The sequence below is a fragment of the Eutrigla gurnardus genome, assembly GCF_963514095.1.
Source record: "Eutrigla gurnardus genome assembly, chromosome: 11".
In the NCBI taxonomy this organism is placed as follows: domain Eukaryota; kingdom Metazoa; phylum Chordata; class Actinopteri; order Perciformes; family Triglidae; genus Eutrigla; species Eutrigla gurnardus.
Window position 1 is genome coordinate 2,550,167 of NC_139925.1, and position 23,962 is coordinate 2,574,128.

The following is a 23,962-nucleotide window of genomic DNA, read 5'->3' on the forward strand; positions in this document are numbered from 1 at the left end:
TAGCCCACATTAGTCCAGAGACCAGACCAGACTATGTGGAGGAACCAGAGACTGTCTGTGGTCCCCCAGAGGTCTAGATAGTAGCCCACATTAGTCCAGAGACCAGACCAGACTATGTGGAGGAACCAGAGACTGTCTGTGGTCCCCCAGAGGTCTAGATAGTAGCTCACATGAGTCCAGAGACCAGACCAGACTATGTGGAGGAACCAGAGACTGTCTGTGGTCCCCCAGAGGTCTAGATAGTAGCCCACATTAGTCCAGAGACCAGACCAGACTATGTGGAGGAACCAGAGACTGTCTGTGGTTCCCAGACCTAACAAAGCATGACTCAGCAGTTTTTACTGATCACCATCATGATGGAGTTATTTCAGCATCCTTTTCATCTGGTTATTGATATTAAATCACAGATCAATACTTTATTCTGGGTCCTCCAGCCCACGTGGGTCCTGCTGGATCCAGTGAAACCTTTATTTCCCCGTTAGATCCCCTGAATCCTACACGCTCGTCTCTGAGAGGAGATTTGGACGACTTTCTCTCTGCATTAGTGCATCTGCGTCGCCGGCTGAAGGCCGAAGCCAGAAAAGTCTGCTTTCAGCTCGCGTTAGCGTCGGTCTGCTGCTCGGGAGTCTTACTTCTCACGGTTGAAGATCATGAACTCCTGCTGCACCACTTCAAGGCACTCCTGTAGGTAGTCGTTCTCCTGCAGGCAGACAAACCGCAGAAACACCGTCATCATCAAACTTCTACGTCCGACTACACCACCTCTGTTTCCTTAGTTCCTGTGTCTATTTTGTATTTTTGAAATCCTTCACTGCTCTTTTTTAAACTCATGAATTGTTTGGGAGCCTTTTTTCCAATCGGATGTTCGGCCTGAGACGAAAATAGAAGCTCATATTTCCCAAAGCACTTGAGGCCAAGACAACAGCAGTGAAGGTTTCATAATTTAATAATCTTGGTAATAACGGAGTATGCAGGCACACACACACACACACACACACACACACACACACACACACACACACACACACACACACACACACACACACACACACACACACACACACAGAGGAAATCTCCTCGGTGGTAAATAACGTCTCAATCAAACATAACAAGGCAGAAGAGACAAAGAGACGCCACCGCTGCACGGAGAGGTTAAGCCCCGCCCTCTTTCCTGCATTCCTTATGGATTTCATATTGCATATTTAAAAGCTAAAGATAATTTTACACTGAAGAAAGTCACATTTTGTAGTATAAATACACCGTTATGTAGAATAACTGCACTATAAAATACACTGATGATTGTGTAATATCCTGCTGCTGTCAGATTGTGATTTACAGAATATAGAGAATCTAGTGAACATCCAACTAATCAGCCAGCAAAGCTCCCCGGCATCAAGTCTCTCTCTTTGTATCCGGCAGGACAATCAGTTATTGATTTAGTCTGCTGAGCCGTCATAACTCACAGCAGCTGAGGGAAGGAAAAGGATGCTGGGATCTGGCTCACCTCCAGTCTAAAAATATGCAGTTTTGATGGGAAGTGACAGAGCGGGGAGAGCGAGGAGGAAGACCTGAGCAGCATTGTTATCTGTAGGACTCGTCCTGTATCTACACAACCCGATACACACAACCACACACCTCTAATTAACACGGAGACAGCGTTACATAACGCCAAACACCCCATTTTTAAATGTGACAAAAGCTAAAATGTCTTTTTGTATTATCAGAGGGAATAAAAAGCACTTTAACAGCTGCAGTGACATCCTGGATTCCACCTTCATCCTCCTCCTCCTCCTCCTCCACGCTGCAGCGTTTTAATCCCTCGCATCGCTAAAGTATGAAAGATGGTGCAGATTATCAGATAATCTGAGGAAGGTTTTTAAATGTTCTGTGAAGAGACACACACCACACACACACACACACACACACACACACACACACACACACACACACACACACACACACACACACACACACACACACACACACACTTTGTACGATGTATTTTTGGAGATCTGTTAAAGTGGTTCCTGTTTTATTTTTATTCCTTCCTGACATTTCCCGGGATAACGACGGTGTAAATGTGGTAACGTTATCAGTGATTTAATATTCCCTCTCTCTCTCTCTCTCTCTCTCTCTCACTGTGTCTCTCGTCCACCACGCACACGGCGGGTCCCGACATATCAGCTGCGGTTGAACGGAGCAGATAAAACCACAAACTAGGGATGTTTTTGATTGGTTACCCGAGTCAGTCGATACATTAATCAATTGAGATGATCAGACGGGACGCACCGCAGCGATCGTCTATAACTTAAGCTCTCAGACCGAATTAAAGAGCAGCTTAAAAGCAGAGTATTAAAAACGCTTCAATTCAGAATCGATGAGTCATCTGATCAGCTGGTTTGTAATCAGCTGATACGCAGCTGTAACCCTTTGAAATGTAGCATCAGTAAGATGCAAAATTAGCTAAAACTGACGTCCAGACTATAAATCAGCTTTTTAAGGCAACAAAAAGATGGAAATAACATCTTTCTGAGCTCAGCTGCCTGTTACATGAGAGACACTGACCTCTGGTGGCGTCTGCTGGTCACTACAACACATCGCATCAATGCAGGTATTCACTCACAGACTGTGAATCCTTGCTGTTGTCGCGGGAACGGTTCTTGGCGAGCCTCTTCTTCTTCTTGTGGAGCGGACGCGACTCCAGGATCATCTCCTCCAGTTCAAAGGTCGGGTCGCAGTGGAGGCGGCCTTTCTGCGGGGGAGGGAGGGAGGCGCACTCCAGAAAATCAGCAACGCAAACACTCGGGGTCGTAAATCAGCGGCGGTGAAGCTCGGCGCCACAAAGTGCACAAACACACTGAATGTACACACATAAGTACACACTTTATAGTGAAACACAACGAAGAAGCTGCTTTGCATTATTTAGTTGCTACACGTTCTCATTACGATCAGCAAACACATGAAGGAGGGGCGGCGGATGTGTGTGTGTGTGTGTGTGTGTGTGTGTGTGCACGCTGATATCTGATCCTGTTCACACTCACGTTGGGAACGAATCCGGCCTCCGTCTTCTTCTCGGAGACGGCGTCCCAGTTGACGTCGGCGAGGTAGGAAGAGGCCTGCATGTCGGCCAGACCGGAGAAACGGTGCTCAGGGTTCACCGTCAGCAGCTGCAAGGAACACACACACACACACACACACACACACACACACACACACACACACAAACACACACACACACAGCAGTGTCAACTTCCGAGTAGCAAAATCACCTTCAACTTCCCTCCTCTCTTGCAGCCACGCTTCTCTCTGGGAGGTCGAATAAACGCCACAAACCGTTTTGTTCCTTCCGTTTTAATCCTTCTCGGCCTCCCTGAGACTATTAAAATAAATAAATAAATAAATAAAATCAACATTGATTCGCCCCCCGGTGGCCAGCAGAGAGAATGACAGTTTAAGGCACTTCCACCTTGGCTTCACTTTTCAGAACCAGAGGTTGACGTCTGGTTTATTCACTGCAGCAGCTAACGGAGGCTAACTGGCTAAATGTCGTAGCAGTGGTTGAGCTCACTATCTCGAGAGGGGAACGGTGACACGGCGGTGAAAAATGTAATTATGATTGGAATAAAAATGAGAGTAATGAAAAATGAATGTAGTCCAGTGAACTCTTGTTATTATGAAATCAGAATAATTTTTTACAAATTACCAGTTGATTTATTGACTTCTCCAATGAATTCAGGTGACTGTTTATCCCACAAGTTATTTAATATCTGTGTAATTTTGCTGCCTCCAGAAATAGCAGATGAATTAAAACCCTTATTGATGTTTTCACAGACAGGGGGCGCTGTTAATCAAATCTGACATCTGTCGGTTTTGAGCGATGCAGACGGAGTCACTGAACTCCAAAGAGAAAATAAAACCCGGTTGTTTCTTCTTAATGGATTTCCTCCTCGGGGCTGAACACTGAAAACAATAATGGGATGTGGCTTTTTGGTCGTCACGGTAACTCTCTCCGCCTGTGCTTTTAGTTTTTTCCTTTGGTCACGGTTTGATTAGGTCTCCTGCTGCTGGGGGGGCATCGGGGCTGTCGGGGGTCACATCCGTCTCGGAGTCCAGACACAGTTATCGATCAGCAGCCGAGCGGAAGAGACCGCCGCCGCTCGCCGTCCAGGACGCTCCAACGCACCAGACACACAGGAAACAGCCGCCGTCTCTCACACTCGGGGTCTCAGACGCAGAGCCGGAGGGGCGAGGTCATTTGTTTTCCAGATTTTCACTCAGCTGCCAGTCTGAGCCTCACATGATCCACGCTACTTGTTGAGATGAATATGATTGGCAGCAGCATCGCTGGCTGTCTCACCCTCTCACCCTGTCGCTGTGCTTCCATCCCTCAGATTCCCATCTGTCGTCCCCCCCCCCCCCAGTCCCCCTTCAGGACCTGAATCCTGGCTCCTGTGGCTTTAAGGCTTATCTAGCTCAATACGAACCCTCATATCACCTCCACATCCCCTCTGCTCTCCTGCTCCATGTTTTGTTTTCCTAAATTGTAACCTGAATCTCATTAAATCAGGTTTACATGACATTTGTAAGATAAGATAAGATAAGCCTTTATTATCCCCACGGCAGGGAAATTACAATATTACAGCAGCAGAGAGGAAACAACGAGGCAAACAGAACCAATATAAATAAATAAACAGTCAAAGAAAACCTACAAATAAAAATATAATCATGGAGTTCACATTATTGCCCATAAGAAAGAGGATTTATGAATTCATTTCTTCAGATTTATTCACAGCATCCTAGTGCTAGCTATTGATCTGAAGATTATGTTCTTGGTTGATTAATTAATCATCTTTTCCAATATCACATATATGAGAAAATCTCTCATAATTTCCTGAAAGTCTTTAGATTGCTTGTTTTGTCTGACCAATATGACCAAATATATACAACTGACTATCGCAGAGGACTCAAATGACAAGTTGGAACTGATGAAGGTTTATTTATATTTCTATGACATTTTATGTCATGTAAATATTGTACTTTGTATTTGAGGAAAATAAAGATCAAATCCTATCAAATGTTTTGGAATTGGAATGGAATCGTTTTACTGCCAATTGACTAATCAATGAGTGAGCTAATTGTTTAGGCTGTTTTATGATATTTGGAGTAAAATGAGTCCATTTAAGCCTAACAACACACATTTGTCAAATTAAAATAACACCTAGTTACTGCAGGCTGTCACTAATCATGGAGGAACTGTAACGCATCTGCACCTTCATAAAATAAATCTTCAAAACAAACTTTCATTCCAGGCAACGTTAATCAATGTCCAAACCACAAACCTCGCTCATTCCCCCGATTTCATGATCGCTCAAGGTTTTTACATTTTTAATCCTGTTAAAGTGAGAAAGCTGAAGGTGCGGCTCACCTTCCTCAGGAGGGAGACCAGGTCTTTGGGCCAGGCCGGACTGTACTGGACACTGACGGTGCTGAAGAGCTGGATCAGGGACTCCACCGAGTTACTGGCGTGGATGTCGTAGGGCCTCTGGTGAGGAAGACAAAGACGCAAAAGAGATTAAACCGTTTTGCAACCTCACAGCACAGAAACTCAAATTCCCATGATGCCTCACCCATCCACGCAGCACTTCAAAGATGGTCACCCCGAGTGACCACCAGTCCACTTCGAAGGCGTAGCCCGTCCCCCCGCTCATGAAGGACTGGAAGATCTCCGGGGCTGAAAGCACAAACACACAATCACTTCTGGAGCCAAAGAAAGAAAAAAGCTTTTACACAACAGAAAAAGCAGCAAGTGTTCCTCTGTGAAATGTCAACAGAAACTATTAATTTGCTCCCGACTGCACAGCGTGATCACAAGACTAGATGCCTCAGCGTTTCACAAATAAAACACGAGATCTGACATTTTTAACATCTAATTCACACAAAGTGTTTCCTGCCGAGCGAGGAAGGAAACATGTCGAGAGGGTCTGGCACCTTCCGGCTGCCGGATCTAATGATCTACTGCCAGCTCGTCTCATGTAAAGGTGCATTTCAGCGTTTTAGTCGCCAGCCTGCCAGAACACAACAACCTTTATCTTATAACCCTCCTCTCCGTCCGGCTGGGATTCATATTTGAACAATAAGCTGTCAGACACGGTCGCCGAGGTCGGCGTGGTGAGTTACCCATGTAGGGCTTGGTTCCGGCTAAGGCCGTGGCTCGCTCGCCGTCCTTTACGATGGTCGCGATGTTGAAGTCCGTCAGGTGAGCGTGACCTGAAGGAGAAACGACCACACGGAGAAAAAGTTTACAAGTTTGGCGTTTTTAAAAGAAACACTTCCGATCATGTAGAAAGGGGAAAAAAAAGAAAAAAGAAATGATTGACAACTTGTGACATTTCCGTGTCGGGAAGACGTCCCCGACTCCTCCGACCTCGTTACCATGGTGACTCATCAGGAGCCTGCAGGATGTGGACTCTAATCCCCCTCCTGTTCCTATACTGAGCACTGAAAAAGGTTTTGGCTGTTCCCTGATCACAAAGACACTCGACTATGCACTTTACAGGTACAGTAACTTAAACTAAAATCTTTTTAGATGAACGATAATGCATCGTGTAAAGACCTTTTTATACAAAACACATCTCTTTTGCAAGAAAACCTGATTACAGCAGATGAGTATCAGAAACAGTAATGGGCATGTTTCTTGTTTAAAACTCTATAATTTATTCCATTTTTAATTATACACTAAATCAATGTCATTTTCTCATTGACTTCTAAACAACCAAAGAGAAGTCGCCCCCTGATGGCCAGATGAGAGAATGACAGTTGCTGCCTGGTTTGTTTAGAAGAGGCAAACACACTTAAGATTGTATCATCTGCATAAACATTGCTTGCCCATAAACATAAGGGGCCCGAGCACAGAGCCCTGTGGTGCACCTTGGTCCAGTAAAAGGGAGGTTGATGCGATGGATGTCAGTGTTCTCTCAGACAATTCGTCACAAAACCAGTTTTGAAACAGACAAGTGTATTTTCTCTTCTTATTCGAGCAGATAAAAATAAAAGCCGAGTATTAAATTACTCACGCACAAACAAAGTTCACATGCTTACCTTGCTCGTCCAACAGGATGTTGTCCGGCTTCACATCTCTAAATGAGACAACAACAGACACAAGAAAAAGATTAACAACCAAATGTTACGCCATAACGAATGTAGACATTAGTCATGTTTCCCCTCAAATGGAGCTCCAATTTTAAACTAATGAATAATTAATTCCCCAGTCGGGTGCCAATAAACCACTGCAGACACAAAAACACACCAAGATGATGTCATCGATAGGTCTGCTCAAAATCCCAACCATACTAAGATACTAACATACACATGAGATAAAACTTAGTATATAGTCCATTTTATATGCATAGTATGTACAGGGTTCCTCCACCTTTTCCAAAGTCAAATACAAGCACTTTTCAAGCCCTTCAAGGCGCATTTCCATGCTTTCCCAGCACATTCCAGCTGTGGTAAACTCCATATTTGTATTAGTCCACACACACACACAGACACACACACACACACACTCACACACACACACACACCATAATAGTGTCTTATAGTTCGGGGTAGGAACTGCGATTACATGTGATCAGTATGTATGGATGTGAGAGGCGGTTGGAGGTGTTTGGAGGCTCATGCATGTGTGAATGACTGTACATGTTGGTGCAACATGTGAAGTGTGAAGTGTGAAGTGTGTGTGTCTCATTTTAATTTCCTCCATTTCCAGCGTTGCCATAGCGTTGAGAACAAAACCCATCAGCGATCCCCTCGGAGGCTCCAGCAGGTTTGTCTGCACACGCTTACTGCTTATTGCACCGGACACCCGTGCAACACACACACGCACACACGCACGCACACACACACACACACACACACACACACACACACACACACACACACACACACACACACACACACACACACACACACACACACACACACACACACACACACACACACACACACACACACACACACACACACACACACACACACACACTCCCCAGCCTCTCCACAGGCAATTAACAGAGCACAGCTTATTTAATTATGCCGCACGTCAAGCCGGCGTGGAGAACACACACGGTCCGCGGAGAGCATCTGCACTTCCCGTAGGATGCGTTTGCTTAGCCGTGGCTGGCTATGCGGCGCTAAACTGATGCTAATATTGTCTGCCAAAAAAAACCTTGCAAGGGGAGTGGCAGAAGTGGCGGCCAGCTTACAGCACCATGCCATTTTGTTTGATGTACAAAAAAATTCACTTCACGTTTCACTCGTTTCCACACCAAATCAACAGGAAGCAGCGCGGGAAGGCAAGGCTTACAAACCTGCAGTGTGAGAATGTTTTTTTAAACGTGATGAAGAACCAAGCAAAGAGGAAACAGACGAAATAGGAGACTCGATTTTTACTTCCCTTCTTCTCCTCACAGGACCAATTTTACCTCCTTAGGCATGGTGGCAGCTGACTGTTGCTAGGAGACCAGAGACCCCCTTCTTCTTTGCAGTTGGTGCAACAAAATAATTGTATAGTATTCTCCTGTCAAAAACTTACAGGGTGGAACAAAATTGTAGAGCTGGGGACGGCCACGGATACCCGGGGATTGGATTACGGCTCTGAGGAGCAGACACCATTGTGTCAAAGGCAGAACAGTTGATGTCAAGGAGACGGCGGCGGAGGAAGAAATAAAAAAAAAATCAGAAGAAAGGCTCAGATAAGCAGCAGCCGTCATCTTTGAACGGCTGTTCTGAAGTCCGACGTCTTATAAATAAAAAATAAAAACACAGCGATTACCTGTCTGTAGAGGAAACGTCGGGTGACGGACGCTTTGAAAATCAGGATCAAACTCGTGATGTCACATACATAATGCATACGGAGAATTATCATATGGGATATGTGAATCACATGCAGGTGCACACACACACACACACACACACACACACACACACACACACACACACACACACACACACACACACACACACACACACACACACACACACACACACACACACACACACACACACACACACACACAGGGCTGTCCATCACACACATATAGAATATAGCTTTATAGTGTAGAGCAGGGCTCTTCAACGTTTTCAGGCCCAGGACCCCCAAGGCCTAGAGAGACCCGTTATGATGCATGATGTGGAGATTACTTATGTATTTTAATTAGAGGAATCATTTTGGTATTTTTTACGCTCATAGTCCTCGGAGAGGCGATGACTCAGCGAGGTTGTGGAGTTTCCAGGAAGTAAATGCTCGTAGCCAAGAAACAGCTCGGCAACATGTTGGGGTTGGTTTTGGTCCTGATTATTTATTGTGTGACGTCCTGAGCGGGTTCCTGTTGTGATGCTAAGCTAAAGCTAATCGTCTCCTGGCTCCAGCTTTAACGTTAACCCCACAGACGTATCCATCTTCTCCTTTAACCCTCTGCAACAACAATGAAAGTGTATATTTCCCACAATGTAAAACTAATCAATTTTCATGCTTTTTCAATTTCATGGTTTTATGAGCTTTACTCTGCTGATATGCCTAATTTGTATATTACTAATGGACAAATGCTTTGCTTTTAATGAAGAGGAATCATTTTGGTACATTTTGGAAAATAAAGAGGCATAAAATGCTAATTGGGAGCTTCAGTTTGCCCTCTTTTATCGTCTTGGACTGTGTTTGTGTCCAACAGTCTAACACAACTAACCACACAGCTGACTGCATCGGAATTCTGTGCCTTTTTATTGGGCATCAACCTCACGTTTTAAATCGTTTCAAACACAGCAGCGGTCGTTGCAGACTCACCTGGGCGGAGCAGCGCTCTGGTTTCTATTCTGTAAAAGACTTTAACACACCTGCAGGCGTCGTGCTTCATACGCTGTGTGCTTTTTTTAAATGTTGCTGTGCTAAATGTTAATCAGAAAACATGGGGTTGGTGCACTGTACACACACACACACACACACACACACACACACACACACACACACACACACACACACACACACACACACACACACACACACACACACACACACACACACACAGTTGTTTGTAGCCCAAATGAGGCTTTGAACAAGTTTCAAACTGTTTTTCCAGCCATCTGTGGCTCTAAATGTGCCGTCTGCAGGGATCCGCCGCTCATCACACTGCACGGACTCAAACCGCTGAGCTCAGCACATCTGGACAAACGCTGTGGACAGCGAGTCCAACCCGGTTGAGGATGATGGATGGGAACAATTACCAGAACAAACATCAGGGCTACAGTTATATATGGAAATAAAAAACTCCTGGATACCGAAGACCTGGATGAGGTTATACCTGCAGCCCACACAACCTTCAGACACACGAGACTCCTTTTGATTTTTCAGTCTAATACTTAGATTTTATCTACTAACCCCTGAAGTGGACGTCGTCATGGTGACGTCACCCGTTGGTTTGTTTTGGCTTTTGTTTTGGCTTTTCTGAAGCCTCAATTTCGGCATCTTGGAATATTTTTAGCAACCAGTGAAGGAAGTGACCATATTTGGACTGTCGAGGAGCGACGGGTGGATCTGATGAACACAAGCACAAGCACCCTTACTGGATCTGGATCCATGTGGATTCTGGTGTGAAGCTGCTAAGTGTTAAAGTCATCTTAGTAGCTAACTAGCATTGGTAGCGTGGTAGAGACCTGTCAATCAGCAGGTAAGCCCCGCCCCCTAAAGCATCCCCTGCTTTCTGGTCTGGTGGACTCTAAATGGACCATAATGTACTAAATGAACATCATGCTGGATTGAAGAAGACTTGAAACTAGAGATTGAGACCATAAACTCATGTTAACAATGTTTACTGAGATAATACATCAAGAGAGAAGTAGGGTCACGGCTACCTCTTATATACTTGGTAGGGTCCCGCTCTCCTCTGGAAGAGTAATGTCGTGTCGTCCTCACCGCTGAGGTCAAAGTGGAAGCGGGCGAGATTAACCGACAGGACAATGATAGCGGTGTAAATCTATTCAGGTCTACCGAGACACTCGAGTCGTGTTTACGGCCTAAAGAATTGCACATTAAGTGAGTTGGAAGGTCGCCGTGACCTTGATCCACTAAGAGTGCTTTTCTCTCTGGAATAGAGGAGATAACGCACTTGCACAATGAAGAAAAGAGACCCTTGAATTAATTTCAGCGTTCGACTCCCAGCCCTAAGAGTAAACCATGACATTCATAAATCACCGATAGTAACGCTGCGAGCCGGAGAGAAGCACAACGCAGCGAAGGAAACCTCTTGAATACTAAAAGTTATATGGAGTTCTAACCTTGAGTTCATCTTCAACGCAAGAACAAAAAGTGAAACTGGGATTTAGTATATTTGATGAAACAAAAGTATATAACGACCCAACCCTGGTTACTTTGAGGTGTGAAGGCATTTGTTCAAGGTGTCTCTATTATCCCTGATTTGTGGAGCAGCCGGCAGAACAGACACAACAATCAGTGCACAATATAATATAAACAACACTTAAAACTAACAAGTCATTACATATTAGTTATTTTTCCATCTCGCTCCGATCTTTTAAAAAAAAAATCAACAAAAACCCAGACAATAAGATGTCTCATCTCACACTGGGATTCTAAAACACCGATCTAGATTTTCTCGACAAGATTGTTGTGGCAGATATAATTCAGCCAGCGTTTATGCTAGCTAACTTCCCATGCATTTATTTTTCTAATTAATCGGCTATATACTGTATATTTATAAACTCGCCAATTAGCGATTTTTGTAAACTTGCAAATGTGCCAGTTTATAAATATATATAGCCGATAAAAACAAGTTTCTTGGTTCCGCTAAAACCGGATGTTTGCCGTTGCTATGACAACAAGTGAAAGCTACCGCTAGCATCTTAGCCCAACCGCCCCCGATCAATAAACACCCATAAGATGACAATGTCATATAAATAAAAGCAACAATAAGCATCAACATCATCACCCTAAGGACCTTAACGAGGCGTTGTCACGCGTTGGGATGATTCATTAGAAACTTACATGTACATTCATGGGACGTTAGCTAGCATAGATGCTGGTTGGTAGCATCATAATAAACTCCTAAATTTGCCACGTTTTCTCTGAATATTGCCCCCTTCTTTCGGCTGTTTTCCCCCCCCTACAGTGGCCCAAATACGCCGTCGTATTGCAGGGTCGGTAACAATAACTGTAATAATAGTAAATAAAATTCTGAAGGTAGAAGGATGAATGGCCTACCTGTGGATGATGTGCTGGTTCTGCAGGTAGTCGAGCGCCAGCGTCATTTCACAGAGGTAGAGCTTGACGGCGTCCTCGCTGAACTGGACGTTCTGCTGCAGGTGGTAGCGCAGGTCTCCTCCCAGCAGCAGGTCCACCACCATGAACATGTCCTCCTCATCCTGGAACGAGTACCTGGGACCAGGAAGGAGGGGAGGGAGTACTCACTCACTGCCCAGTGTGGAGAGAAACCTCATAAAACAAAAGACTGAACACACAAACAGCACAGGGACTCATGGGCTCTTCAAGCAAGGCTGCAGACACATGCATGTTAACAGAAACCCACACGAGGACGACGAAATCGTCTACAAGACACGGGAAGACCTGATGTATGTCACAGGGTTCCTGCACCTTCTCCAAAGTCAAATTCAAGCACTTTCCAAGCATTTCCAGGTGCATTTCCATGATTTTCCAGCCCCTTCCAGCTGTGGTAAACTCCATATTTGTATCAATCCAATGGTCAGTATTCAGTCTACTTATTATGTCACTTGTTCATCACATTAAATGAGATGTTATTGTCCTCTAAACAACCAACATGATGTTTGGAGACAGCTTTTTACAGAAGGACCACAAATGAAAGGAAAACTAATTCCACTAACAGATCCACAGAAATATAATCACCAACTATTTTCATCATCTGTTCATCATCAAAAGTCATTTTTCATAAAGAAATGTCAGAAAATGCTGTTTTCAGTCCCTCAAATATGGAGATCTTCTTTTCTCTGTTCTATCATAGATGTCATCACATACAACACACATTTAAAGACCTTTATTGAAGTAAAGCTGGTAAAAACAAAACAGCCCCATCTTTGCACGACGTGACTTAATTGAAGGCTGCTCGCGGCGTCAATCAGGCGTTCTAATCACGCTCGTCAAATTAAAAACAGAGTGGTGATTTAGTAACATGGCACTCTGCAATTTACATCACCGAACAAAACATGAAGCCACACGGGTGAACAAACCGCTTTACTTTGGGAACAGAATCTAATTTCTCATCTGAGAAAAAAAAAAGGGCAGATTAATATTTTAATAGGCCCTGCGTGGCAGAGGAGGGGAAATAAACTGATGGTGCCTCGTTGGTTTTCTTCTATCAGACTCGGTTTAATGTGGTTGCCACAGAACCAATTCTTCATTTTTTCCCCATTAAAGCTCTGATATTCTGCCGATATTACTTCTGTTTATAGCTGCAGGTTTCCCCTCCGTGTCTTCAGACGTCGCCCCGAACACTCGGGACAATCTGATTGGTCCTATTCAGGTGCAATTTCCTACCTCTCTATGAGAGAGATGAGGTCCGTGTTTGCTGCAGAGTGAAAACCATTTCATCTATTCCAAAGGAAAAAAACTCCATTTGCAGGGTTTTTCTTTTTCTGCTAAAACATGGCGTAGATTAATTGATGAAAGCGTCTCGACTTTCAGACGATGGGATGGATAACGGGCGGAAAGCTCACTCTACCGACTCAGTAAAACCACCATCAAAGACAGTTGTTGGAGCAAGACTCTTCTTGTTCAGGCGAAACAGTCCTGTCAGCATGCACTCCACAGGAAGTGACATCAGCGCGGCCCCCCCAAAACCTGCCCTGAGATGGGCCTCACTATTAAAACACAGAGCGGCCTCGGCAGATGGCCCGGCCCCAGGTTGTTGTCACCGTTGGCAGGGATTCCTCACTGTCACCTTTTTATCACCTCGTTGTCACAGTCTGATTCACAGTATCCAGCTGTCGGATCGGCCTCCTCGCTCGACATGTGAAAACGCTGCTTCAGTCCAGCAAACGGTGGCGGCGGCTCGGCCCGGTTGTCAGTTCCTTCCTCGCTTTCGCTGAGGTGATAGAGACACGTCAGATGTGGGCCGACTACTGGAGCACACGAGAGACTACGGCGCTGGTCTGGTCTCTGGACTAATGTCAGCTATTATCTAGACCTCTGGGGGACCACAGATAATCTCTGGTTCCTCAACATAGTCTGGTCTGGTCTCTGGACTAATGTGAGCTACTATCTAGACCTCTGCGGGACCACAGAACACTTTGCAGAAATCGACTCCCAAGAGCTCTTTTTTTCCTTCTTCCATCACCTTTCCTTTATACAATCATGAATACCATAATGAGGGGATGAAGTGTGTCCACATTTGTGGGGGTCACTGCATCTCATCTCTCTGTATGACGCCCCCCCGCCCCCTTATTCATGTCGTAGGAGCTAGTTAGTAACTAGCATACTGCGCCATTAAGCGGGTCCAGGCCTGCTCCTTTTCCAGTTCCTCCAGCATGTTCCCTTGGGAAATCCGAAGTCCGAATCAGAAGATATAAAAACGTGCCCAGCATGCTCAGGGTCTACCCTCGGCTCTCCTCCCACATGGGTATACCCACAATACCTTTACAAGGAGCTGTGAAGGTAGAATCCTAATCGGATGCCAGCACAACCTCCAACCAGCCAGCAGCTCCTCATCTAGCCCTCCAGTGCAAGGAAAAATACATTCAGATGTTGGTATTCAAGGACATCATGTAGCTCTGGATCTCCTGAAGAGTCACTGATTGTAGAAGCTGCCTTTTTTTCGACTTCCATCACTTTTCAAGAGTACAAGTAAGTGCGAAGCCTTGAATGCCTTTGAGGGGATAAAGTGTGTCCTCATTAGTGGGGGGGGTCACTGCATCTCATCTTGCTCCATGATGGCCAAGCTTTTCACCACATTAATATTTTGCCTCCTGACAAGGTCAGACCACATGTTGTACAGGTCAGTCAGAGACCACCGATCAAACGATTTCAATATCAGCTGATCGGTGGCTGCACCCATAAAGCTGATTGAAATGCGGCAATAAACTTCAGCAAAGACAACAGAAATAAAATAAAATAAAATACATTTACAAGTCAAAACTGGACGGATGTAACCCTTGAAAATGTGCCGTCAAAGTTCACATCAACTATCTTTTTTTTCCAGAAGCAAAACTAACCCAAACCTAACACCAGGACTTTAAACTATCAGCTTTTTAAGGCAACAAACACTGAGTCGCTGAGCTCAGCTTCCCGTTACGCTGTAGAGACACTGACCTCTGGTAGTGTCTGCTGGTCACTACAACACATCACATCAGCCTGTGGATTTCTAAATACCGTGTTATGCTGTAATATTGTAATACCACCCAAGCCTAATACACGCACTGGAAAACTTTTCAAATTCATGTTTTACAGCTAATCTCATTTTATCTGCCCCTCCCCGTGAAACATTAAGACAATTTATTGAGTGATGCTTCACAAGAACAGAGGAATTGCACCTGGCAGTAATCTGGCACCTGGAGGAGAGCTGTTACTGTCCAGGAAACCAGGAGGAGGCCGTGTTGGATGGGCCAGGACAGGACGAGACTGCGACAGTCACAGCGACTGAGAGAGGAAGGTTAGCCGGCTGGAAGGAGTACAAGGAACAGGCTGAAATAATCAGGCCACAATGAAAAATGAGCCCAGGGAGGCAGAGAGGGAAAAAGCGACAGAGAAACAAGAGCTTGTGATTCTGTTGGCTCGAGCTGGTCTGCAAAGTTTCACTTGGCCTACATAAAAGTTGATGACATAGGTGGGCCGGCCCGGAACTTTGCAGCACAACTCAATCACAAGACGCTCCTCCGAGGATTCGGAGGCAACGGCGGCGGCGAGTGAACGCTGCCCGTCCTCTCTGCAGCCTTAAGACACAACACCTCCATGGCCTGGTTCCACATGCTGCACTTTCAAAGCCGTGTCCTACTAAAACTTCTTTAAAACAGAGCAGTTTCACTAAAAGTCCTTCAAAGGTTGCTGTACAAAACTGTTTTTGTGTTTAAACAGTGATTCTTCTTGGGTGTGGCGAGAGCTAAACTGGTGTCAGGAAGTGACAGCTCTGTAGTGATTTTACATGAGCTAAGAATGATCAACGTGGTGAGTTCCCTGAGCCGTTCTCACTTTAAAGATCCAACTACATGGACTCTGGAAGTACTGGAAGTATCTCCACTAAAGAACAACCCAGTATCTCCACTTAAGAACAACCTAGTATCTCCACTAAAGAACAACCCAGTATCTCCATTAAAGAACAACCCAGTATCTCCACTAAAGAACAACCCAGTATCTCCATTAAAGAACAACCCAGTATCTCCATTAAAGAACAACCCAGTATCTCCACTAAAGAACAACCCAGTATCTCCATTAAAGAACAACCCAGTATCTCCATTAAAGAACAACCCAGTATCTCCACTAAAGAACAACCCAGTATCTCCATTAAAGAACAACCCAGTATCTCCATTAAAGAACAACCCAGTATCTCCATTAAAGAACAACCCAGTATCTCCATTAAAGAACAACCCAGTATCTCCATTAAAGAACAACCCAGTATCTCCACTAAAGAACAACCCAGTATCTCCACTAAAGAACAACCCAGTATCTCCATTAAAGAACAACCCAGTATCTCCATTAAAGAACAACCCAGTATCTCCATTAAAGAACAACCCAGTATCTCCATTAAAGAACAACCCAGTATCTCCACTAAAGAACAACCCAGTATCTCCACTAAAGAACAACCCAGTATCTCCATTAAAGAACAACCCAGTATCTCCATTAAAGAACAACCCAGTATCTCCATTAAAGAACAACCCAGTATCTCCATTAAAGAACGAAATAAAAAGTAATTTCATTTACTTGTTCTGTAAAATTACATCTTGATACTTTCTATTCTGGTTGTCGGGATGATTTTCCTCAAAATCCGCTACTTTTGAGGCGTCTGTTGCAAGAGTTTCCCAGCTAGCAACGCTGACAACGCCTATTGGTGGTCTTTCCAGTGTTTCCTGTCCACGTCTATGAGAGAAACAGTCTTATTTTGAAGACGATTTAAGGCTAAGCCGCCCCTCACACGTCTTGTCATAATGGCTGACCGGTGGGTGTGATGTCTAATTGCTTCCAGAGTTTCCTCAGGCCTTGTTTCATGCAGGCCTGAAATCAATATTGCTGATGGAGGCTGAGCAGGACACATCAATCCTCACCACTCCTCTCCGACTCGGATGAAGGGCTGGACAGTAAGAGGAGAGCCGTACACCATCCTGACTCACCACCGTTTTGGCTTTGAAACCTTTCAAATCCTTTAAGACGATCCCAGGGGGACGGCGTTCAAAGCTCTGACTCTTTGACGACCGCCGCTAGCCGAACGGTTGGGTTTTTTCTTGTCTTTGACAGTGGCGTGGCAGCGTCCATTTGGTCATGATTCATCTCTTCATCTCTGGGGTCCCTCAGGGCGGAGAGCGGGTGATGCTGTTTGAGAGTGATGTGTTGTGATGTAACGCTGAAGGCTCTTCCTTGCTTTTATAATTATGTATTGTACTCCGGGGACCCGAGGGATCACATACACCACGATGCTGCTTATCTTTGCTTGACCTGGACTTCTGAGATTCCGGGGTGGAGGAGAGTCCTTCATGTGTCAAAATTCTTACAAGGATTTGTGTGGATTTGTTTTCCCTCCTCCGAGCTAATCCATTCAGTGAACCCTGGACTCCTACACATCCCATCTATACGCGGCGAGGGAACCGTCGCTGCAATTATTGTGGGCTGCAAACTTGACACCTGCCCAAGTTTAAGGCGGCCTTTACTCGGCAGACAGGACTCAGCGTGGGCCCCCCGAGGTTCCTTCCTGATGAAATTCTCTCCGAAAAGCTTGTTTGAAAAAAAGCGCAGCATCTCAATGAAAGCGAAACCCCCGCTCGGAGACAGAAAGTGAGCCTTTGTGTGGAGGTAAGAGCTGCAGGAAAACCTTACAAATCCTCTTAGTCTGAACATCTTTTTTTTTGACAAAGCAAATCATTGCCAAACACCCCCCCCCCCCCCCACACCGACCGTGACAGCAGGAATCATTACTTCCTGTGAGCTGTTTCGTGTCTTTTTCCCATATTGTCCCTTTAAGTGTGTCTTTGGTTCCCTCCTGGCACTCTATCAAGAAGAAGAAGAAGAAGATGAAATAAAACACTCCACTGAAGCTTTATCAAAGCGGGCGTTTCTCGTGACTAAAGCTGAAAAAGCTGGTCCATCACACGTTCATTAATAACGTACTGAAGTGCCAAATTGCCTCACGCCATGAAATGCAAAACGCTGTGTTTTGACAGGACTATGGATACTGGCAACGATGCGATCTGTGGGGAACATCGCTGAATCAACAGTTCCACGCCGTGAACCAATTAGGTTGCTGGTTTGTTATACAGTGAGGGGAGACGGTGGGAAGATGTAGCGACGCTTCTCATCAGCACTGGTCTCATTACCGGCCCGGCAGACAGTTCAGGTGAGGCGTTCAGGTGCAACACGTAGCAACGCTGTCGTGTAAACGGAAGCACAACAAACTTAACGGAGACTCTACAAATTGATTCCTGTAAGCATCACTATGTTCTCCTCTCTCTCTCTCAAGCACAACTTTTTCTTCAATTAAAATTATTTTGTGCACCAAGAAACACAGAAGGCTTCAGCTTTAGAAGATCTGTGTGAATCCATGCACTTGATGAAGATGTATTTTCACTCCTCTTCCGACTGGTTTGCAGGGCGAAGGAATCAAACGGTATTCTAGACTAAACACAGGACGAAGTGTCATTCACAATATTACCTACCAACCTATCTACCTAGCTACCTACCAATCTACCTACCTACCAATCTACATATCTATCTACCTACCTACCAACCTATCTACCTACCTATCTACCAATCTACCTACCTACCTACCTACCTACCTACCTACCTACCTATCTACCAATCTACCTACCTACCTATCTACCAATCTACCTACCTACCTACCTACCTACCAATCTACATATCTACCTACCTACCAATCTACCTACCTATCTACCAATCTACTTACCTACCAACCTATCTACCTACCTACCAACCTATCTACCTACCTACCAACCTACCTACCTACCTACCAATCTACATATCTACCTACCTACCAATCTACCTACCTACCTACCAATCTACTTACCTACCAACCTATCTACCTACCTACCAACCTATCTACCTACCTACCAACCTACCAATCTATCTACCTACCTACCAACCTACCAATCTACCTACCTACCTACCAATCTACTTACCTACCAACCTATCTACCTACCTACCAACCTATCTACCTACCTACCTACCTACCTACCTACCTACCAATCTACATATCTACCTACCTACCAATCTACCTACCTACCTACCAATCTACCTACCTACCTACCAATCTACTTACCTACCAACCTATCTACCTACCTACCAACCTATCTACCTACCTACCAACCTATCTATCTACCTACCTACCTACCTACCTATCTCCCTTCCCATCTACCTATCTTCCTACTTACCTACCTATCTACTTACCTACCTATCTACTTACCTACCTACCTATCTCCCTTCCCATCTACCTATCTTCCTACTTACCTACCAACCTATCTACCTACCTACCAACCTATCTATCTACCTACCAACCTATCTACCTACCTACCAACCTACCTACCTATCTACCTACCTATCTCCCTTCCCATCTACCTATCTTCCTACTTACCTACCTACCTACTTACCTACCTATCTTCCTACCTACCTACCGAGGTTAGCATCACACTGGTTCCCTTGACTAACAGAAAACGCTTATGTCTGAAAACACGATTTCTTTAGAGGCGGACCAGGTGGTGCGATGGTGTTTTGTAGTCTCATTTAGCCGCTTGTTAGCAAACCGCATTTTAACGGCAAGCTTCAGAATTCACCAGAATGATTTATTTACGTATTTATTTATTTAAATATCTCAATCTTGTGTTGACCACGGACTGTATTTCTGTCTTCTCACCAAAAACTCATTAAAAAAAAAACTAAAAACTTTACTTTGAGACGAGGGAACCAGAAGATAGGTATGTGCATTTGTAATAAGTGTTTATGATATTATCTCCCCTCTTGGACAACTCGGAGCGAGGAGGCGTGAGGTGCGAAAACTTCTCATTCCCACGTAACGATGCTGTTTAGCATCATTGTCACTAATGGGCATTTCATAAAGGGCTGGATGCAGAGAGAGAGAGAGAGAGAGCAACACATGGGGAAACTAGAACACAGAAGGCTTTGGCAGCAACACACTCCTGCAGGGAATTATACTATAAAAAATACACAGGCCGAGTACTGTACGCTCATTAAAATGCCCTCAGTGTGTCGGAGCAGAGTGGCTCCTCCAGCCGGCAACGATATCCCACGGATTTAAACTCAAACCACTCACACCACGACTCTCTCCATTCATCTACTTCACCCTCTACTAGGGGTGGGAATCTTTGGCTTCACAGCGATTCGATTCGATTAGTTGGCGATTCGATTCAAGGACAAATTTTTTTTTTTTAACAATTTGATTCGATTCTGTAACTTGTAATCAAAATTCTATATCCATTAAATAAACATGCAATAATGCAAGTGAGACTATTTGTATTCTTCTGAAAGGTGAAAAATAACATATTTATTCTAGAAAAAAGTAAACCTGCATAATATTTTATGCTGAATACAAAAATGTAATTAAACATTGCTCAGTTATTTTTAACATTTTCAATAGACTACATGCTGGCAGGGGAGAGAGTGTCTTAAACGTATTAAAACATTAATCATAAATAAGAATCACGATTCATCCGATTAAATGCATTTATATCGATTATTGGTGAAGCCAAAACGATTCATTCTATTTATTTATTGTAGCAGATCGATTTAGTAGAATCTATAGGACTGACTATCGATTCATCGATTAATCGAATGAATCGTTACACCTCTACCCTCTACACATAAATCAATCCATCACAGGTAACGCAGAACAAAAAACAACATTCTGCCGGCAGGCAAACACTCTTCTCAGCGACGATCGGCACGAGCAATCCCGTTCCGGCGTTTTACAAGTGGAGTAAAGTGCTTTGTGTAATACGCCGTGAATGGCGTGCCAGGTCCCCAATTACATTTAGAAATGTGTCCCGCTCGGAGATGAGCGGTGAATAATGAAAGCAGCCTCCGTTCACCCACATATCAAGACTCGAGGGAAGATGAGCGAGGTCATTTCAAACCGCAGTAATTATCACAAATGTGTGTCTTCACGGGCGCAGGGACTCTAAATTAATATCCCAAAATCTCTCTCTAGCTGTGTAAATTGTTTCTCGACTTTAATGGCTGTTGGGTTTCTGGAGGAAAATTTGCTTCAAGAAAAAATGAAATTTCAAGAAATGTGAGTGCATGCAGCATTAGGAACATTAATATTCCCTAGGATAACATGGATCTTAGAGCATGCACTAAAGTAAAGGAATATATAAACATGCAGACAGACAGACAGAGCAGGCGACCGACACAAGCAGTGGAAGTGTTACTAAAAACACATGATCAACTTCCTCATCAAACTTTGGGTCAAATTGGCTCCTCTGAACATTTTTCAAAGTAAAAGCCCCCACCTTCAGCTTTGATGTACACATATGAAATTTGGGGAGAATATGTAATGTGTGGAGGTGAACAAAAAAGCCTCTTGGACCTACAGCGTAAAGCCAACAGGAAGTCGTCCTCTTTTCATTCAATGTGACATTTTCTGCGATTATTTTACTGAACTACAGATTTAATCTGATAGACTTTCCGATAAACTCATTCCACGATGATGAAACGTTTTTTAAATGAATGACAAAGCTGTGGGGAGCATGCAACACTAGGATCATAATATTCACTAAGATTGCATCGATTTTCGGAGTGCAGCAGATTTCTGAGCGTCGGGTTGGGGTAAAAGTACAAAATGCACAGACAAAGACAAAGCAGGCGACCGACACAAGCAGTGCAGACCACATTGAAAGTGTAAAAACAAGATAGTCACCAGAGATTTACTAAAAAAACATGTTCTATTTCCTGTAGGATCTCAAGCTCTCTAAAGACGTTTCGGACCTCATCTCTCTCTATGCACTGCTGCTTGTTCATGTACTTCATGGCGTACATCTTCTCCGTGTCCCTCTTTTGGACGATGCACACCTGCAGCATGGTGAGGACAGACGAAGGGAGACAACGAGGGGGAGAGGGAGACAGAGAGAGAAATAAGCATGTTAGTTTTAAATCATGAATGTGTATTCAGACAAAAGCTGAGAATTTACAAGAAAACAGCAACTGAATTCCCTGTATTGGCAGGGAAACAGAATTACATAACTGCTGAGGTGTTGATGACAAACGCAGCGACACCGCTATGCAAATGAAATACGTTTTCAAAATAAGCCCGAGGCATCTTTCAGCTGTTGATTAATGCGATTGTTGAGCCAGAAAAAGGCTGACGTGCCGAGCAGCTCTAATGAACTTCATTCAGAAGTTTGAGGCGGAAAGCACCTCAAATCACCCCCATTAATTATTCATCAAGTTTGGTGGTTTTGTCAGGAAGTGGCTGTGAAAGGTCAGGAGTGGGACGGAGCTCCAGAGAGGTCAGAGTCATTACAGTAACATTACCGTGGCAACCACAATCATTACACCGACCGTGTGTCTGCTGCAGAGAAATAAGGTAATAAACCGTCGCTCCTGTTCCGGATCTGAAGAGTGAGGCCAAGGCTTTAGTGCCTTAAACTATCATTCTGTCTGCTGGCCACCAGGGGGCGACTCCTCTCTGGTTGTATAGAAGTCTATGAGAAAATGGTCCTACTTCTCTCTGCTGGCCACCAGGGGGCGACTCCTCTCTGGTTGTATAGAAGTCTATGAGAAAATGGTCCTACTTCTCTCTGCTGGCCACCAGGGGGCGACTCCTCTCTGGTTGTATAGAAGTCTATGAGAAAATGGTCCTACTTCTCTCTGCTGGCCACCAGGGGGCGACTCCTCTCTGGTTGTATAGAAGTCTATGAGAAAATGGTCCTACTTCTCTCTTGATGTATTATCTCAGTAAACATTGTAAACATGAGTTTATGGTCTCAATCTCTAGTTTCAAGTCTTCTTCAATCCAGCATGATGTTCATTTAGTACATTATGGTCCATTTAGAGTCCACCAGACCAGAAAGCAGGGGATGCTTTAGGGGGCGGGGGGGTTAGCTACTAAGATGACTTTAACACTTAGCTGTAAAGTTGACCTTGAGTTATGAAGCTAACTTTGTTAGCAGCTTCACACCAGAATCCACATGGATCCAGATCCAGTAAGGTTGTAAAGTAAGTAGTAAATCCAACATCCAGCGGCAAAATCAAACTGCAGTCAATGAGCCACGGCCTATAAAGAACCGTTGCGGGCGGTATCTTCAAAATGTATTGGAATGTGTCCAAATTGCCAAAGTCCTGAGGTCCTTCACCCGCCAAGAGTGAAGTAGATCAGATGAACAGTTCTTGAGATATGAAGGACACAAACACACGGAGAGTCCCTGCTTTATAGTCCAATTAGATGGTTGACAACAAGAAACAAGAAGGATATGATAGGTTTGGATTAATACCAAACTCATATGCCAAATGAATAATGAGAGTTATCGGAGCTACAAGGGGATTTCTTCATGGCCAGTATGGAGAGGAGGGAATGAATACAGAAACCAAATTACTCTCTCAGCATTCAGCATATGTCAGCATATGACATGGGGAATTAAAATAGACTTGAAAAAAGCTGGATCTGTCCTTTAATGTGGCTTCACAGCAGTTTTCAAAGGGTGCTAAGATCTAATTTGCATGACTGTGGAGAAGGGATACCACCAACGCTCAATACTG

General features: G+C 44.4%; 1 protein-coding gene across 2 annotated transcripts in view; it reads right to left on the reverse strand.

Moving 5' to 3' along the window:
• The window catches only part of stk32c (serine/threonine kinase 32C), a 73,859-nt gene that overhangs the window by 5,499 nt on the left and 44,398 nt on the right, over positions 1-23,962 (reverse strand). For both annotated transcript variants that reach the window (XM_084020957.1, XM_084020956.1), the window contains exons 3-11: positions 22,125-22,276; positions 12,266-12,439; positions 7,099-7,136; positions 6,178-6,267; positions 5,628-5,731; positions 5,426-5,542; positions 3,042-3,167; positions 2,624-2,752; positions 633-700 (exon numbers count right to left, since the gene is read on the reverse strand). In XM_084020957.1, the coding sequence (XP_083877083.1) occupies positions 633-700; positions 2,624-2,752; positions 3,042-3,167; positions 5,426-5,542; positions 5,628-5,731; positions 6,178-6,267; positions 7,099-7,136; positions 12,266-12,439; positions 22,125-22,243 (965 nt within the window). In that variant the 5' untranslated portion in view covers positions 22,244-22,276. The remainder of the gene's footprint in view (positions 1-632; positions 701-2,623; positions 2,753-3,041; positions 3,168-5,425; positions 5,543-5,627; positions 5,732-6,177; positions 6,268-7,098; positions 7,137-12,265; positions 12,440-22,124; positions 22,277-23,962) is intronic.